The sequence below is a fragment of the Leptonotus elevatus genome, chromosome 16 (assembly GCF_054856555.1).
Source record: "Leptonotus elevatus isolate MCC_2025b chromosome 16, RoL_Lele_1.0, whole genome shotgun sequence".
In the NCBI taxonomy this organism is placed as follows: Eukaryota; Metazoa; Chordata; class Actinopteri; order Syngnathiformes; family Syngnathidae; genus Leptonotus; species Leptonotus elevatus.
Genome location: NC_141254.1, coordinates 10382518 through 10401714, shown reverse-complemented (window position 1 = coordinate 10401714; position 19197 = coordinate 10382518). Strand labels below are relative to the sequence as shown.

Sequence of the window (19197 nt, the reverse complement as noted above, 5' to 3'; positions counted from 1 at the left end):
GGGCGCGGATCAAAAAATGTTGAAGACGTCCTCATAACATTGAATGTCGAAAGAATTAACACATAACAGGTGCTCTTCAAATTTGGCGGGCAAAAAATGTTTGGGATAGAAAAACCTTTTTAATTAATTCATTCATTAAAATTCTAAAATGTGATTAATCTGATTAAAAAATCTCAAATGATTCTAATTACTTAATTGGCATGTAAGTTTCTTGAGCAAGACTGTTTTCTGCATATAAATAGTGATTATAGTGTATACTGTAGATGTTTTTCACCCTAATATATTGCTATATTGAATATTATCATTCAAGGTGTCAAAATATTACAACCCAACCACACAACCAAGTTAACTTGATTAGAGTTAGAAAAAAAAAAGTGGAAAAGTTTGGGATGGTGGTTAGAATAAAATGGATTCCATTGGTTTTGTGTTTTGCTTTTTTTATGGTATCACCAACTTTATAGGCAGTAGACAACGGTTCGTAACTACGTTGCGCTATTGCGCAGCACTGACGAGGAAGCCATAAAAATCCAGATATAGCACTTGTGGTGGGCAATGTATTTGTAAGGCGTGAGAGAGAGAGAGAGAGAGAGAGAGAGACGTAATGACGGATCACGAAGGGAGGGTCCCGGATGGTGGTAGCTGATAAAAAGAGGATTGCAAACAATTGCAACCGTGGTCATCCTGGTGTCAAGTCCAAGAGTCTCAGGTGAGCTAAACTTCCATTGGAGATTTTTTTTAATGGGGGGGGGGTGGATTATCTAGAACATGGTACTATATCAGAAGGGTTAGGATTTGATCATTTTGTAAAATCTGAAAATACAAATATAATGTCTAAAATTGTGAGAATCGGATAGGTTAGATGAATAGGGTTAAGTATTCTACAGCGACCTAAAAAGTTTCCAGTATTACCTGAATAGTGATTATTATTATTATATGTTCTTGCATAAAAAATTGCAAGGGCAATGGCATTACTCTTTCCCTGAATAATTGTGTCGTTTGTTGTTTGCAGCCTCTCTTCCTTCTCCTCTGGTTTTTGTTCCTCTGAGCCTTAACTCTGAACAGGATGAAAGTGGATCTACTTGCCCTGACCGTATGCCTCCTTGGTACAGGTACGGTCATACAGAAACACATGTTTGGAAATCTCAAGAACATTTCTTGATCTTCAGATTGGAGATATTTCCTGTAGTTGTTTTATACCATGTAATAAAAAAAAACCTGCATTCCAAGGTAACATCAAGAACAAAAATTGGTAGCACTTCCTCAAGCTGGATCATAAACAGCCAAAGGTTATCATGTTGTAAATATTAAGATTGTTTGTCAAAGAGGGAACGTCCTCTTTAAAAAAAACAATAATAGTCAAAGATTAATCTGATTATCCTTTCTTCACGTATGAGTCGCAGGGAGTGTCTTTCAGTGGGCGCATGGGATTAATACTTTTAGTAAAAGGTCATCAAAGCTGTTGGTGCTGGATATGCAAATTGTGCGGTTCGTTTGCAAAAAGTCAACACCAAATACAACACGTAAAGGCAAATGAGTGACACACGATACTTGTAAGTGTGGCGTGCCTCAGGAGTCATACACAAGTACTCAACATTTTAGTATTTGTGCAGCCTCTAAGAGAGATAATCACCAGTGTCAGATGTACGAGATCCATGGACTAATGGCACATTTGTTCCCACGCCTTGAGGTAGTCAGGCAGGTTGTGCGTGAGGTTTTCCCTAGCACCATCTAGTGGTCAAACAATAGCATTAGAAGCACGCAGGAGCACGCATGCTACGGTGGCTCAAAGAGATCACATTTTGCAAGCCTACCACCAATTCTTATTTTGCGTGAGCGCAACGGCGACTTGCGCAACGGCGACTTGGCAGCCATTGTGAAGCCCGGCGAGCGACGCCGAAAGACCGAGCGAGCCGGAATTAGTCGGAGCAGCTAACAAGAGCGGCTAGCGGGAATTAGTCGGAGCCATAGGCTGGAGTGGCTAACGAGTGGCTAACGGGAGGAGACTACAGCCATGTAATATCATTAAGATTACTAGACCTATGATTATATAAAAAAAAAATAGTATGCAATACAACTTGTTTGTTTGCATACTATTAGCATAAACAGTAGATGGCACGAGGGATCACTGAATGTCCCTTTAAGGGTTTGTGTGTGTTTTTAACAGTCATGCTGTGTCGAGGGCAGACAACCCCAACGCCCACAAGTCCAACCAAGACGACGCCAAGTCCACTGCCATCTAAACCAACCACACCTCGTCCAGGCACGACAACTAATCGGGATTCAGCGACACCAAGTCCAGCATCCGCCACGCCTGATCCAGATACGTCAGCGCCATCCAGCTCAGCAGAAACGGGCTCATCTCCAACCAATTCAGCTATCACACCAGAAGAGACCACTAGCGGTACTGAAGGTCAAGGGGGAGGCGGCGGGTCTGAAGGGCTCACAGATGGGGCCATCGCGGGCATTACCATCGGTTCTATTGCCGGCGTGGCCGCTATTGGTGAGTTTGGTTTGAACTGCTCCTCTTTCTTTGTTTGAGCCATTAACATTTATGACATTGGCGGTTCAGCTAAGGTCAATCCTGAGTGTCTCGGCCAAAGGTAAGGTTATTGTGTACCTTCAGACCAGGTCTGGAGAACTGTGAACATTTATTGAGATCAGGGCCAAAAGATAGAACTTGGAACTGGTTCATGTGTGACTGAAACTGCCCACATTAAAAATGAATAAATAAATAAATAAAAGTGAAAATAAATAACGGATACAAAAAATACAAAATTAAAAAAATATATATAAATGGAAATAAAAACAACTATATATATATATATATATATATATATATATATATATATATATATATATATATATATATATATATAAATAAATGCATAAAAGTAAAAATAAACACACAAATAAAAAACAAGATTCAAAAAATACATATAAAAGTAAATGTGGAAATAAATAAAAACGCTCTATGTCAGGACGAATGTTATTCAAATGAGGGGGCGATCCTAACTGTGTCTTGGGTTGGACAACGTGAGAACAGAGCGTTTTTATTGATTGATTGATATTTAAATTCTATTTATTTTTGTATTTATTTTATATATTTTTTAATCTCGTTTTTTATTTTTATTTTTTTATTTTATTTATTTATGGATATATTTTGTTTTTGTTTTTATTTCCATTTATATTTATTTTGTGTATTTAATTTTTGAATTATATTTTTATATCCGTTTATATTTTCACTTGTATTCCTTTATTTATTCATTTATTTATTTTTAATTTTGGCAGTTTTGGTCCTCCGTACATGACATCAGAAAGGTTTACCATAAGGTAATTGCAGTTAGTACATTGGAGGGTACAAAATTAACTAGATTTAGGCAAGGAACATTCAGAAGTTATCTTGTACCTTGACCACTTGGGTTGAGAAATCCAGGTTCAGAAAGTAAAACCCCTGAAACAGTTTAGCTTCTGCTCAACAGGTGGAGACGAGCTTGTTTACCTGCCAATTGAGTTGAAGTATCTGAGGCTAAAGCCAAACTGTTTCAGTAGGGTTACATACACATATTTTAGTCCTAAATACACCTGCCATCCATAAACTAACTAATTTCTATGATGTGACCCAATGCAAGCCTTGAAGGTGCACTTGTAGTGTAGTGGTTCACGCTGTGGCCTTTCACGTAATGACTCTGGCTCAATATCCCAACACGGACTCCAAGGATATCTCCAGAGTTGGTCCAAAAGTACAAAATTAACTACCATTTGGCAAGGGACACTCACGATCAATCTCATAACTTGACTACGTAGTTTAGTCCCAAGAGTCCTGCATCAACCAATTCCAATTTCTATTCCTATCTAGTCAAGTCTTGAAGGGACATTGATGGTATTGTGGTTCACAGTGATGCCTTTTACACAGAAAATGGAGGGCTCCATCACTGTGCCCTTGCAGATCTCCAGAGTTGGTCGAAAAAAATCTGATAAATCGGAAAATTGCGCCAGAAAGTCACTGTTTAAAAGTTAAAGTTAAAGTTAAAGTTAAAGTTAAAGTTAAAGTTAAAGTTAAAGTTAAAGTTAAAGTTAAAGTTAAAATTAAAATTAAAATTAAAATTAAAATTAAAATTAAAATTAAAATTAAAATTAAAATTAAAATTAAAATTAAAATTAAAATTTGTTGCTTATTCCAGGTTAAAACTTAACAAACTGATGATACTTGTGGTCAAAACAATGTCATTATAAATGTTTTCCTTTCAGGTGGCGGTATCTTTGGAGTACTCAAGTACACTGGCAGAGTGTGAGAAGCAAGACTGCTTCTATGATGGAGTCACTATTTAATTTTGTTCAAATTATTTGCTAATAAGAGAACACTTTGAATTCCATTATTTACAGTTTTTTTGGGGACGTGTTGGAGACATTTATTTGCACCGAGATTTGAATAAAAAGGGCTCATTTATGTGAATGTGGGATTTTTGTAGATAAATATTTCTTAAAATCTTGTTTGCCTCATATTATTAAGCATGACATTTTGTTTAATATTCTTCATCACAAAACCGAGCTAGCAGGCTAAAGTCCAGGTGTACATAGTGTAACAACTTCCCTGTGAAAACAAAGAGCTGCTTCAATTCATCATGTGAGCTAGGTGTGGTTATACTGTAGTCAAATATCGTACAGTATTAGCACGCATATCGAAACAATATTAAACACAGTGTTTGCAATATAACAAAATGGAATGGAATGGAAATTAAAATATTAATATATAATTCAAAATCCCATTCCGCAATTTTTCAAATAAATTGCTGAACGATTTATCAATTATTGAAATAATCATTAGTTGCAGCACGGGCATGGCCGTTGTTAACTTTGTTAACATTTTTACTGTTTTACTTTATATTTTAACCATTTTGTATTTAGTTATAGCTGTGTAGATGTAGGTATAATTATGTTAACTCAGTATGGCTCAATGAATAGAATTGTATTCTTATCTGTGTTACTTTCATGAGAAAGGACAACGGGTTTGTCTATTCATTCGCTATCTCTAATCGGAGGGCCAGGTCTCTGCCGGTCGGAAGGGAGTCAGGCTTATTATTATTGTTTTCTTTTAATCTGATTTATACCCATGGGAACAGATTCTCTTGTATTCACTGAGTTGTAACCAAGTGTACTGTGGGCTGATGGGAGGAGATTTCGAGTCTCCCACTTTCTCAATAAATGATGACGTGACGGGGAGCCGAGCACACAATTCTGAACAAACCGCTTGAGAGTTCAATTGTTGTCAATCAAAAGCTTTTGATACCTTTGCAAAGGGACTTCTTCACCAGGATCTCACCATTCAGTTAATTGAACACGCAAAGAGTACAATACTTAATATTGTCCACTCTAACACCGTCTTAAAGAATTCCCTTTTGAGTATTTTTCCTTGGGTAACTAGCTAATTGCGAAATAGCTGGCTAGCTAATATCTAACTAGCCTGCTGGAAGCTCAATAACCAAGATTGATGAAATATGATCATTATTTCTGGATCTGTGTTTAAACCTGGTAGAAAAATGTTACAGTAAAGCAAATGAAACTACCTTTTGAACCATAATCAATAATAAATTAGCACAGTAACAATATTAGCCATTCTTAGCTAGCAGAAAGAAATAATTCATGTGTTATTGTATTTGTCACTATTTTTTCCACTCTTTCCCAAATTGACTTTCTGGAACCCAATTTTCCTCAGTTAACTCGCTAATCGCTAACCAGCTAATATCTAACTAGCTCGCTTACCTCAATGACCGTGATAATTATCAAGTTAACCAAAGTGGCGTTATTATTGATATCATCATTATTTATGGTGTGTGTTAAAAACATAAATAGGGATTAAAAAAAAAAAAAAAAGCTAGTTGTAACTCTGCATTCTAGAAAATGTATCATTTCTAGTTACTAAAAATACATATTTCTGCATTCTCTATGATGTGACAAATTATCTTCCTAGTACAATAATATGTAAGGTTAGCGCAGGCCACCTGTGTCGATGTCTAGGTGGACTTCATACCACATGAAGAAGCCCTTCATGGTTGCTAAGGCCATTAGCCCGTGTGTCAACACAGCTGCACTTAAGTCGCTACGTAACAAAAACAAATTGCTATTACCACCGCCAAAGCCCATATGGTGTTTGTATGTGGAATAGAAATACATAAAAGTTCATACCTGAGAGAGTCGACTTGCTCCCATTTCCTTGTTCTAGGCGCTCTCGAGCAGGAAACGTCCTTTAAATCTTTAAAGCAGTGGCACAATCGAATGGTGTGTTTTCCTACTGGGAGAAAACACAGAAATTAGTTCAAGTGTAAGTGTGTAGATACACACCCTAGTCCTTGTTCTAGGCACACTCGAGCAGAAAACATGCCATTTATTAAATTTCCATCATGAGGTAGCCCTGCACAATCTAATGATGTTTCCATGCTGGGATACAATTACAGACATGAGTTAAAACTTGAAAACATTCTAAGTGTGCTCAATTAGTAAAAATGCATTTGATTCCCATGGTATGCTTGTAGGGTGGTACATTAGTTAAACCCTAAAATTCAGCTGTTTTCATGTTCATTGTGATCTCGGGCAGTAATTTGTACCTCTGGCATTAATGCCGCACGCACGCACAATCTAATGACATTTAATACAAGCACTGGATCAAAAGAACATTTGAGTTGTTTCACACAAATTAAACGGGGTATATGCCACTGAGGAGGCGGGACTTCCGACTTCCTGGTTTTCACGCATTAGCTTTGTTTCTGTTTCCTGTTTGCGACGTGTGGGTCGCGTTCCAGTTCTTGCGCTTCCGCCTTTGTGCCACTTGCTTGAGCGTTCCCATCAACTAGTGCGAGTGTGTAGTGAGTCTGTCTCAGTTGCCCGAAGCATTTCAGAGAGTTGAGACGCTCTTGCATTTGGGGGGGGGGGGAGCAGGGGTGGGGGTGGGAGTGTTAGAACGCGGCCATTATTGGCTGGAAACAAAGCTAATGTGTGAAACCCGGAAGTCCGTGGCATCTTTTTTAATTTTTTTTATTTGAATGAATTTATAAGACATACAAACTTGGCAACAATCCGCAATAATTTTTTCATATAAATCAACAATAACTGCCAAGGGGACAGGAGGTCAAAGTCCGTGGCATCAACCCCATTGATTTTACGATAGGGTACAAATATGAATGGCAGGCCAACACCAAGTGGGACAACCAGAGCCGTATACACAATAGCGCTCTCTAGTGGCAGTTCCGCTGCATGCGTCATAATGCTTGTGCTTTTAATAATAAATAATAATGGATTTAATTTATAATGCCCTTTACAGTTTGCAGTATCTCAAAGGGCTATAAGTAGAGAAGAAAAACGACGTGCAATTTTTTGTTATAAAAACATCTGGGGGGGGGGGGGGGTGGACCATAGGTTCTACTAAAAATAAATGTCTTAAGAGTTATTTTGCTCTTCTGTATGAGGGTCACAAGGTTTACTAAAGCCCACTTACACTCCTTAAAAAAAACGCATTTTTCTTTTTATCCCGCTTTTTTAAATTCATAATTTAAAATACAAACAATAAAGGCACTTTATGCTGCTTTTCCCCCCGGCTGAAAACAAACCATGAAGTATCACGACTGGTCCTCCATGTTTGTTGACTCAGAAGTCACGTTGAATCTCGAGCGGTTTTGCGAGACTTCCCGTCACATTAATGAATTAACTCGGTTCGTGTGTGTATTCACATGTCAAATGGACTAAAAACGCATCGGGTCACATTTACCCATGAACACAGAAATTCAAGGATGGTTAAAAAAACAAAACAACAAATGTTAATTAACCATGCCTTAATCAAGTCAAATAAATATCTTTCAGCATTATGTAACAAAAAAAAAAATCCTTAAATTTGTGTGATGATCTTAATAAGCGTTTAAAAAAAAAAAAGTAGTATTATGCATTTTTGGGGTGTTAATTTGAATTTTCAGCAATGAAAAGCAAAGGCATGTAAATTGGCAATGACTTTTAATGGTTAATACAAACAAACACATATACACTAAGCACCTTTTTTTCCCTGTTTGCGCTGCTTTAGCTGTTGTACATTCAACCGTGCGGTACAAAAATAAAGCGTCATCTCTCGCTAGTTCGGTGTGGTTAACTTTACAAATGACTGGAAATCTATCTTCCCTCTTGTATCTGATAGAATAAATTACAACACGCTAGTCAAGTAGTCAAGTTTGACACCAGTTTTTGTGTCTACAAATGGTGATGTCGCCTGTGTTTAAAGTGCATAGAAAAAGAGGGGAAAAAATCCTCCAAAAAGATTAAAAAAAAACAAAAAAAAAACAAGAAGAGAGTCACGGTTGATGGATTCCTGTTCATCCCATGACCTGTTTTGTCAGTCTGAGCCACAGGGTGGCGCTCTCATCCAGCAGTGGTCTGAAATGTCTCTTGCTGGGTTATTTTTTGTTGTAACCTGAAGGCGTCTAAAGGTGAAAGGTCGGATTTTTGGCAAGCTCGTAGAAGAGGATGTAGGCGTTGCTGCTGCGCACCTGGCTGGATGACATGTGGCTAACCCTACACACACACACACACACAAAAAGACCGCTGTGGTTAAAACGCCACCATTTTGATGCAATTCTTTTTTGTTGAACATTTTGTATGTATTTTTTAAATTTTATTTCTGCCCAAAAAATTTTAGGATGGCAAACCCACCTGCCGTCGTTGAAGTTGTACCACTCGCCCACGCCGGCGTTCTTGCAGTAGGCTGTGTAATGGCCGCCCAGCGTGTTGCCCCAGTGGTTGGACACAGCGTAAAGGTTATACACGGCGCGGTCTGCGGGGCCGAGACAAACAATCAAAAAACAGAAGTCGCCGGAAGGTTCTCGAGGAGGCCGTGGGCCGTACCGCTGCTCTCGGAGGCGAACTCTCTGAGGTCCAGTTCTTTGAGTGGGAAGTTGACGTACGTGGACAGCTTGCTGGCTCGGACGTTGGAGTCGGAGAAACGCTTCAGGTCTGGAGGGCCGAGTCAAGGAGGCTGTCGTTCATTTTGAATTTCTTTTTCTTTTTTTTTCTTCTTCTTTTTTTTTTTTAAAAGGATACGAAGCACAAGTATCTGAGGGAACTTCTGAATGCTGAATCGTTTGGTGCATTTCTGCCTCGTTTTGCATCGGTTGCAAGTCTGCGTGGGAGAAACAACAAAGCAGTGAGCAGGGTTATAATAGTTTTGGAATGTTCATTTGAGTTAGTTTTTATTTCGTTTTGAGTTTTTTGAATTGATTTAGTTTTAATTAGTTTTCAGTTTTTGTTTTGTTTTAGTTATGTAAAAAATGCTTAATTTGAGTTAGTATCAGTATTAGTTTTCATTAAAACAAAAAAAAAATACTTGTGCACAATATTTAATAAACACTATTGTAAAAATGAAAAAAGTAGCACATTTTTTACTTAGCGTTGCATTTCGGCTGAGTTGAGCCATTGGAGCCAAAAGTCAAGCACGCAAAATTGTCGCTCCGTCATCTGAAGGTGCTTTTCTATTGGCTGCTGCCAGATGGCGTCACCTCGTCTTTATTCCGGTTTATATCGAAATATACTTAAAATCATCCCCAAAGGCTCATGTATTAAATTAATTACCAAAGACTAAAACGAAGGACATTTTCGCTATAATTATAGGTAGTTTTAGTTAGTTTTGTAAACATAAAATGTAGTTTCACTTAGTTTTCGGTTTTTAACTCATTCACTGCTACTGACGGCTATAAACGTCAAAAATTCATTTGCACTATTTCTATTAGTTTAACATTTTTTTCCCCACTGTTGTTAACAAGAGTATGAAAACCTATTGAAAAAAATTGTGTACATTTAGAACAGATATAAAAATGTGTGATTAATCGTGAGTTAACTAGTGAAGTCTTGCGATTAATTACGATTACAAATTTTAATCGCCTGATGCCCCGAATTTTTAATAATCTTTTTTTTTTATTCATTCACTGCCATTGACGGCGCTTAACGTCAAAAATTCATTAGAACTATTTCTATTAGTTAAAAATTTTTTTTCCACTTTTGTTAACAATAGTATGAAAACCTAGAAACAAATTTTTATTGTACATTTAGAACAAATATACATTTTTGGGATTAATCGTGAGTTAACTAGTGAAGTGATGTGATTAATTACAATTTAATTTTTAATAATCTTTTCTTTTTTTAATCTTTTCTTTAAAAAAAATAAAAAATAAATAACTAGTGAAGTCATGCGATTAATTCCTATTAAAAATGTAATTGCCTGTCGCCCCTAATTTTTAATAACCTTTTTTTTAATGAACTTATGGCAGTGAATGAGTTAAAAAAGTATTTTCGTTTTTATGTTATTTTGTTAGAGAAATTGTTTTTTGAAATTTTAGTTTGACTTTTTTCATTAGTTTTCGCTAACTAAAATATCCTTGGCAGTGAGGGCGACCGTTCTTCATTTTCAAACGGCAGAAATGAGGCGGCTGAAGGTCTTACCGGCCTCTCGTCTCCGTCCAACACATCCTCCTTGGTGAAGACCCTCAGGCAATCTTTTAGAGTCACCTCGCCGGACGACATCTGCGGACGCAAAGCATTTGAGTCAACACAGCCGAGGGCTTAACCATGCGAGAACGTTTCAAATTTGGTGCGGTTCTGACCGGTGCGATGGGGATGGAGAGATCCCAGAATGGCTCGAAGACGTTGGAGCGGAAGCCGCATCCGGTGCAGGTCAAGGAGCTTTTCAGCTGCCCGACAAACAGATCTACAACAGACAACGTTGTTTTAACCGTTTTCGAACCATGCGGTCCTCGGGACGATATTTGCCAGGCGGACGCCGGATAAACTCTTACCTACGACTTTGCTGTCCTCACGCTCCAAATACATATTCCACATCCGTTTGGCTTTGTCCTCGTCACTGGGAAGACAACATTTACAAGTCAAGTTTAACCGCCATTTTTTTTTTTAAACATGAGTCCGCCATGTCTAATATAAAAGTATAGATGGAGTTTTGTTAGGAAAATTGACGTCAAGGTAGAAATTGCTGCGTAGAGAAATTTGACTGATCAACTGACAGAATCAGAATTGCCTTTACTGCCATTGTATAAAATGGGCGGCACATTCTAAGAGGAATGTGGCAAACCTCAAAACTGTATGGCAGACCAACAACTAGTTCACTGTACTGTTCCCGGTTAGTAAGGGTTGACCGATTATCGGCCGGCCCGATTATCGGTGTCAGCCTTTTTGAAGAATCATTACGGGCCAATAATAGATTAATTTATAACAGAATTAATTGAACATTTCAGATATTTTGACATTTTAGAGCACTTTATATACTGCAGAATACAACAGGAAGCTATTTCCTTGTTTAAGTTTTTATTTGACTTTTTAAGATATGCTAATAGCCCTGGCAGGTCCGTGAGCTTTTTTATTAGAATTTTGAAACAGAGCAAGTTTGAAAAAAAAAAAAAAAATATATATATATATATATATTCAGAAAAACAGAAGAGCCTAATTATTTTATAAAACAAGGACATAATACTCAGAAAAACCGAAAAAAAAATATTCAGAAAAACAGGTAATTTTTTTTTAATAAAACAGAAAATTTAAAAAAACGACTCAAAAAAACAAAGCGTGAGAAAAACAGGATTTTTTTCCGAGGTGAATGCAATACGCTCTATTCACTTAGATAAGAAAAAAAGGGGAAAAAACTCACATTAATTTGTAACTCTTCAAATTTCTTCAATAAAGATATGCTTTAAAATTTCAACTAAGTTAAGAGTTGAAATTTGCTTTTTATTTTTTCATTTTGATGCAAATATCTTCCCTGAAAAATGAATATCGGCTCCAAATATCGATTATCGCCCTCCTTGACTTTGGTATCAGACAAAAACATATTGGTCTATCTCTACTGCATAGCATATTTCCATGGGAATTTATATACGAGTACAGAAAAAATAAAAAGCTGAGGCAGCAGGTCATGTTTAAAACGGTTGACATGACGTCAATGACAGCCATCGTAAAATTCTCTTGTGGCTTTATGGTCATTGAGTGACTTATTGGGAGCAGACTTACGAGAGGTGGTCAAAGTCCTCGACGAACGTCGAGGGGCACGCCGTCGCTCGGTTCACCTCGTTGTGGAGGGCGTCCAGCAGGAAACGCAGAAACTCCTGAGCGTCCTGCTGACTGCAAAGATGAAGAACGGCCGGTTGGGTCAGCCGTTTGGCGAAAGGAGGGAAAAGTCAGGCCAAGACGGACGGGACTTACTTGCAACCGGCAAATTTGGGAGCGCAAATCTGAACCTGGCTCCGAAAATCAGATGGGATGAATGTCTCGTTGGTGACCGACGTCCACAAATTCTGGATTAGCTTGGCGAACTCTAAGGAAAAATAATTGAGACTTTAAGAAATAACATTTTTGGAGCGATAAGACCAGACAAAAAAAGCTAAGCGTACGTTAGGGGGGAAAAAAGTATAACGATGTGCTGATGATGCTATTCAAAAAATAAATAAATCCCTGATCCAGCGATAAGACAAAAAAAAAAAAGATTGGCAAACTCTAAAGAAAAAAAGTAAAACCCTTTTTTGATTATGCCATTAAAAAAAAATAATAATATATTTTTTTAAAAATGTCTTTTTTTTTAGCACTGACAGTGTTTGTGTTTTTGTTATCTTAAATTTGATTATTTTTTTTACAATTTATATATATTTAAAAAAAAAAATGTTTTTAACAAAAATTGTATACAAAAAAAATCACTTATCCAGCAATAAGACCTGGAGAAAAAAAGCTTTAAAGAGAGAAAAAAGTAAAACATTTTTTTGATGATGCCATTAAAATAAAATAATAATAAAAAATAAACAAAACAACAAATCGCGTATCCAGTGATAAGGCCAGGAAAAAAAAGCTTGGCAAACTCTAAGGGGAAAAAAAGTAAAACACTTTTTTGATAATGCCATTCAAAAAAATGTTAAAACAAATAAATATATATAAAATTGTTTTTTGTTTTTTTATCACTTACCCAGCGGTAAGACCTGGGAAAAAAATCTTGGCAAACCAAGTAATTTTTTATTTATTGATGATGCTATTAAAAATAAAAAAATAAAAAATCACGTATCCAGCGATAAGACCCCCCCCCAAAAAAATTCTTGGTGAAGCCTAAGGGGAAAAAAAGTCAAACTTTTTTGATGACGCCCCATAAAAAAAGACCCCAAAAAAAGCTGTGCGAACTCTCGAGGAAAAAAAATGTGAACAAAGCGTGACAAAAGTCGTATTTGCCTTCAATGACTAACAAAAACACACTCAATAGAGGCCATCTAATCTCCTGTAAGTCAAATAGAAGAACAAAAACTTGATGTGGCCTACTGTACTTGTGCCTCATAAAAAGGTCTCAACGTCCTTATGCAACTAACGCGATATATGCTTGGCCAGCATCATGGCTTGTTGCATATAGATAAGACCAAAGTATCGCAGGCAATCTTATCTTCTTGGCTGTGCAGGAAACAAAAACCCTACTTAGCTGACGTGGATGGATAACGTTGGGATGTTTTCTAATGATAGGCTCGGCTGAAAGACACCGGGCCTAGCTATGACCTCTGTGGGACTCCCTAGCTGTAGGACAAAGGTCTTGGAAAACATTGCCATGTTTTGCAATGGCAGGATGAGTGAATGACATGGGACCTAGCTGTAATCCCTGCGGGACTCCCTCACAAAATGTCCCGAAACTCAATTCAGCATGCTACCTTCGACGAGGGCCGAACTGGTCCCGTTGTTGTTCAGGTCTGTTTGATGGACCTCCCTCAGGCAGTAGTCCCTCAACTCGGGAGTGTTACTCAAACACTGGAGGATGGAATTCATGAAACACTGCAACACAGAAAAACAAAGAGCAGAAAAATGAAGACTCTTGTGGAGGGGTTGGGTGTCAGCTGCATGCCAGGCCAGGACACTCACCGTGTTTCCCAGGTTCTTGAGTCCCACCAGGCCTTGTGGACTCTGCTTCTGCTCCCAGAGAAAGAGAAGTCATTAAGGCTATTTGGTGAAAACTTACAAAGTTTCAAACGGGAAGTTATCGGAATGATTATAAAGTATGCCTTAAAGTAGCACTAAGGAACTTTTCAACCTTAATAAAATATTTTTAGAACGCTTCTGATGAAACTTCACTTCACTCACTGTATTGAGGCTTTCCACCACCTGCAATTTTAGCAAATTTTCACTGGACGTAAAAGCTCAGTCCAATTTTCCAGTGTTGCCCTGAGAGAAATGCAGTCGGTCACGCTGTCTGTAGCAGCGTTCCTCACGCTTGGTTTAAAGCGTCTGGGTACACGCTGACCCGTCGCCCGTGACATCACCAAAAACACGGGACACAGGCTCGTCCAGGAACATGACGCGGTGTCAAGTTGCATCACATTTCGAGTTTGCCAACTTGCTTCAAACTCAGCAACACAAGCTGTTTATTCTTCTGTTTGTCTTGTTATAGTATAGCGCAGGGCGTCTTCTTATTCTTCGTTCTTTTTTTTACTAGTGTGGCTGATAAGATTAGCTCGCACTTCGTATCGGGAGTTATCAGGTCATGTTGTGAATCGTTGTTTTCTTGGGTTTTACGTAGTGAGGATACAGGACGCTCTGTTCCAATTCTTCTCCACCAGATGGTCACTGGCTCGTTCCGCTCAGCAGGTGACCACTTGAAATGACCCCTAATCCCAACACACACACGCCCCGACCCGAAAAAAGGAAAACCGAGAGTGTGTCGCATTTAGGTGACACCATGGACATTTTGTACTTGTTGGCAAACACAGCACGAGGTTGTGCGGGGAGTGTCGTAAAGCGGCGAGCATGTAAAGGCCGCTCAAGGCCGTGTCAACATGGGACTGGATAAACAAACTGCACAGCTTGACTTACAAACGAGCTGTTTATTGTTGGCTAACTTTAACGTGCGGGCATGTTAGCAAATGCTAACAAAGCTTTGGTGGCCACAACATCAATCTTAAATATAAGGCCAATGAGATCAAATGATTTAATTTTTTTAGCAGTATAGTGTTTGTATCTTTAGTGTGCTAGCAAGTTAGCAAGCACTCCTTTTACTATAGCAGATTAAGACAACTGCTACGTAACAACAAAAATCAGAAATAGAAACTTTTATAAACGATAGGGAAAAAAGGTGAATCAATTTATTTGGTTTGTGTCTGTATCTTTAGCAAGCTAGGAAAGGCAAAACTAGACAGAGATTAAGGCTTATAAACCCCGCTTGGTTATTGGACTGCCGGGCTGGGAAAAGTTCAAAACAAGAGCTCATGAATCATAACTACAAGTTTTTAGAAGAACAAGAAAAACAAGTGAAAAATCTATAATCTATTTAAACAAATGTCCTGATTTGTGGCTGTAGCTTTAGCATGCTAGCAAGCACTAAAGTAGCAAAACTAAGGCAAAGTTCTTGGTTGGAAAAGGGTAAAAAAAATGGTGATAAACCACAAATAAGATAATCAACTTTATAGAAAAAGCCGGTGAAAACGCAACATTTACAAATTAGCCATTTAGCTTCTTTTTCATTTTCTAGCATGTTAGCAAGTTTAAGCTAACAAGGCTGAGGCTACCGTTTGGTAAAATTCCCAAAGTCAAAATTACATTGAAATTCAATTCAAATTGATACATTTAAGTGTTACAAATTTGTGGATTAGTGACTGCATCGTCAGCATGTGGCTAACTTTTTTTGCCAGAATTTTCTGTAACAAAATGTGTACATTACATTTATATATACTGTAAATTGAAAAATCCAAGTGGAAAATTATTACAAAAACAAACCACAAAAATTAGCATACAAATGACTAGTTGTAACATCTTGTCGTGCGTTTACTTCTTTGTGTGCTAGCACGCTCTGCTTTGCTAATAGGGCTCTAAATCCAAGTAAAATTAAATGGGGTATATGCCACGGAGGAGGCGGGACTTCCGGGTTTTCACATATCAGCTTTGTTTCTGGTTCAGGTTTGCGACATGTGGGCCGCGTCCCAGTACTTGCGCTTCCGTCTTTGTGCATCTCGGTTGCGCGTTCCCGTCAACGGATGCGAGTGTGTAGTGTGTCTGTCTCAGTTGTCCGAAGAATTTCAGAGAGCTGAGACGCCCTGCGCGCTGTTGGGGGTGCGAGTGTTGGAACGCGGTCAGAAGTGGCCGGAAACGGCGCTGATGTGCAAAACCCGGAAGTCGGAAGTCTGTGGCATCGATGTCATAAATGCAGAAGATATATTTATAAGATATATAGAAGTTTATCAACATAATATACAAATTTGTCATTTCCCATTTCATATATTTCGCTTTAAATCTGCAACTAATTAATCTTTAATAATGGATAGATACATCAATTATTTTGGTGATAAATGTTTAAATTTCCACCCTTCGTTCAAAAACTGTAAAGATTTATATGTATAGTAAATAGATTAGTAAATTCAGTAGAAAATTTGTATATTAAACAAATGTGTCCTTTGGTTTATGTACCTATAGCATGTTAGTTAGCCAGTGCTAAGCTAAGGAGTTTCAAAGTTGTTTTACATTTAATAAACAACGCTTAGTTGCTCTTACAGGCATTTAAGGGTGCTGTCAAATGTATACATGTGATAACTTACAAAATTCACAGCATGTTCATGTTTTCACATTATTACGCAACATACTTGTAATTGTCAAAAACAATGCAGTTAGTAATGCTAACAAAATGCTCTTTTTTTTGTTTGGATGTTTACATTGAGAAGCGCTCACCTTGGCCTGGTTGATGATGAGTCCCATGAAGCGGGACATGAGCTTGGAGCGGGACAAGGACGGCGCACGTCGCACGTTGGACTTGGCCGCCGGGAGAGCCGCGGCCGGCTCCTCCGTTGCAGTCACAGTGTACGAGTATCGCGGGGACGGCATGCTGCTTGACGCCGGTTGCAACGCTCCAAAAACAAAAACAAACAACAAAAAAAATCCCAAATCCAGGGATTTTAAAGCTACGTGCAAGACGAAGCAGTGTAGAAGAAAAGGCAGCCGTGTCGTGTGAGGGTCGTAGTGAATGTAAAGAGCCCAGCAGAAGACAAACGGCCGAGTATCTTGCGAGTGTGTTGGTTTTTACTGCGGACATGAACGCCCCCTCCTCCGCCTCGTCCTCCTCCTCTCCTGACCAGACGGACGGCGCAGTGCTGCCTTCAGGGGTCGTAGGAAACATGACCAATCCGAAAATAATAATTGCCTCGTCTTTTTTTGGGGGGACATTGTTTATAATTTGTTATTACAAAAAAATCATAACAAAAAGTGTACACTGTAATAAGCTCAAAATTTGTGTTGAAATGGTATTTTACTAGACTACTGCCACACTACCCCCCGGCCCACCAAAAAAAGAACAGTACATGAATGCCGCACGTTTTCCATCTCTTTCATCTCTTTCATCTCTTTCTTTATTTTAAAAAACATCACAACACAGTCACAAACCAACCAACCAAAAAAACAACAACATAAAACCTACTAAAAAAGTAGCTGGTGTGTATAGTAGTAGTAGTAGTGATTGCGATTGCATTACGACTTAATTCTCGAAAACATATCACTTAATTCTTGCAATATTAAGCCTTTTGGCTTTAATCTTGCAAATTCACATTGTAATCTTGCAAAATGATGACTCAATAACCATGAAGTAGATCAACCATGACGATGTTTCCAAATGTTGTGAATTTCTTCTGACATTATTGTTAAAAATAAAAATAAAAACAGTAAAAAAAAAAATCTGGATTAATATTTTTTGGTTGATTTTTCTTTAAAACGCAATTTGGAGATACACACATTTTGCATATACGACAACTGCTTTGGAATCCATACAAATCAGAGCAAGTCATAAAATTAACTATTATAAATATCAGCAGGTGCTCTTACATAACATTGTTCAGAATGCATTGTTCATAACAGCCCAAATGACAGTTCTTGTATTTTCTCTTGGCAGGTGGATGTTAATTTTGCCATTTTTGGTGAACATTTAATCAAATTTTTTTAGAGACTTGATTAGTTTTTAGCTATAGTTTCCCCACAAAAATAAGTTAATAAAAGCCAAATGAAGTCATAGGCTACTTATCATCTTTAGAAGACACCTGATTGGCACAAAATGGAAAAACAAAACAAAACTGTAAGCTAAAAAAAAGGGGGGGGGGTGCTGCCTTGGACCCTTGGATCAAAGAAGCATGTAGGCAGTAGTGGCAGTAATAGAAGCTGCTCACAGGAAGTTGTTTGGATCTGAAGCATAGCAACCATGAGCAAAAAAAAAAAAACAATCTCACTTTTACATTAAAAAAATATTTTCGTGTTGTCAGAATGCAAGGAAATAAAAAGCTTATCAGCTTTTACTTTTTGAAACCTCAGCGTCTCGTGTGCAGAGTTTGTGACCTTCGGCTTGGGAGATCTCGCAAATGTTTTCCTTGTGTGTGAACAGTCGCCCTGAGAGCCTGATATCAATCTTGAAAGCTGCAAAGCAAATGTTCCGCTTTTTGTCTTCTTTGCATATTGACTGAAAGGAAAGTGCTTAGTTATAGTTGCAACTGTTTGCGAAAGCACTATACAGTATGAAGTTGAGATGAGTCGCAACATAAATGGCTAAAGCGGGCAGATAAATATATGCAAATTTTTATGTTTGCTATAGCTCAACTGTCAGTTTGAAATGCAAACACCCGAAATGTTATACGAATTGAGCGGTGAAAGTTGCAGGAAAAATTTGAACTTGTCATATTCTTAGAGAAATATTTACAATGTGGTGAGAATAATACATTTGTGTGTGTGTGTGTGTGGGGGGGCAACATTAACTTATTCGTCTGCCATTGATGGCTATAGACGTCAAAAATTCATTTAAACTATTTCTATGTAACATTTGTTTCCATTTTTGTTAACAAGAGTATGAAAACCTAGGATTTTTTTTGTACATTTAGAACAGATGTGAAATTTGTGATTAATCGTGAGGTAACTAGTAAAGTCATGCGATTAATTACGATTACAAATTTTAAACGCCTGATGGCCCTAATTTATGATTTTTTTTTAAGAATATATATATTTTTTTAGAGAAAATATATATATATTTTTTTAGAGAAAATATATATATTTTTTAGAGAAAATATATATATTTTTTAGAGAAAATATATATTTTTTTAAATTGTAAATCGTAATTAATCGCATGCCTTCACTAGTTAACTCACAATTAATCCCAATTTTTATATCTGTTCTAATACAATAAAA

The 19197-nt window shown here is 37.6% G+C and overlaps 2 protein-coding genes across 3 annotated transcripts; one reads left to right on the top strand and one right to left on the bottom strand.

Annotated features, from left to right (window-relative positions):
- Positions 1-597: 597 nt before the first annotated feature.
- On the top strand, positions 598-5232 carry LOC147160671 (uncharacterized). The gene is made up of 4 exons (XM_086099140.1): positions 598-706; positions 1010-1109; positions 2165-2500; positions 4249-5232. Exons 2-4 carry the CDS (start codon positions 1064-1066, stop codon positions 4290-4292), a joined length of 426 nt encoding a protein of 141 aa, XP_085955266.1. The 5' UTR covers positions 598-706; positions 1010-1063; the 3' UTR covers positions 4293-5232.
- Positions 5233-7981: 2749 nt separating this feature from the next.
- LOC147160670 (ubiquitin carboxyl-terminal hydrolase 2-like) lies at positions 7982-17082 on the bottom strand. 2 transcript variants are annotated; one of them, XM_086099037.1, is made up of 12 exons: positions 16711-17082; positions 13918-13965; positions 13710-13830; positions 12238-12349; positions 12046-12156; positions 10824-10888; positions 10632-10735; positions 10471-10551; positions 9076-9154; positions 8881-8988; positions 8689-8809; positions 7982-8550 (listed from the first exon to the last, which is right to left on the bottom strand). In XM_086099037.1, the coding sequence occupies exons 1-12, from the start codon at positions 16861-16863 to the stop codon at positions 8460-8462; spliced, it is 1194 nt and encodes a 397-aa protein (XP_085955163.1). In that variant the 5' UTR covers positions 16864-17082; the 3' UTR covers positions 7982-8459. The 2 variants fall into 2 exon arrangements, with proteins under 2 accessions (XP_085955163.1, XP_085955165.1); XM_086099039.1 differs by lacking the exon at positions 16711-17082 and adding an exon at positions 14137-16676.
- Positions 17083-19197: the final 2115 nt, after the last annotated feature.

What these genes read in the sequence shown, in the direction of transcription:
- LOC147160671 (XM_086099140.1), top strand. Translation starts at nt 1,064, where the DNA reads ATGAAAGTGGATCTACTTGCCCTGACCGTATGCCTCCTTGGTACAG. An exon ending in CGTATGCCTCCTTGGTACAG is followed by an intron (nt 1,110 to 2,164) that starts GTACGGTCATAC and finishes TGTTTTTAACAG; the next exon opens with TCATGCTGTGTCGAGGGCAG. An exon ending in TGCCGGCGTGGCCGCTATTG is followed by an intron (nt 2,501 to 4,248) that starts GTGAGTTTGGTT and finishes TTTTCCTTTCAG; the next exon opens with GTGGCGGTATCTTTGGAGTA.
- LOC147160670 (XM_086099037.1), bottom strand. Translation starts at nt 16,863, where the DNA reads ATGCCGTCCCCGCGATACTCGTACACTGTGACTGCAACGGAGGAGCCG. An exon ending in TCATCATCAACCAGGCCAAG is followed by an intron (nt 13,966 to 16,710) that starts GTGAGCGCTTCT and finishes CTCTGGGAGCAG; the next exon opens with AAGCAGAGTCCACAAGGCCT. An exon ending in CAGTTCGGCCCTCGTCGAAG is followed by an intron (nt 12,350 to 13,709) that starts GTAGCATGCTGA and finishes ATTTTTCCTTAG; the next exon opens with AGTTCGCCAAGCTAATCCAG.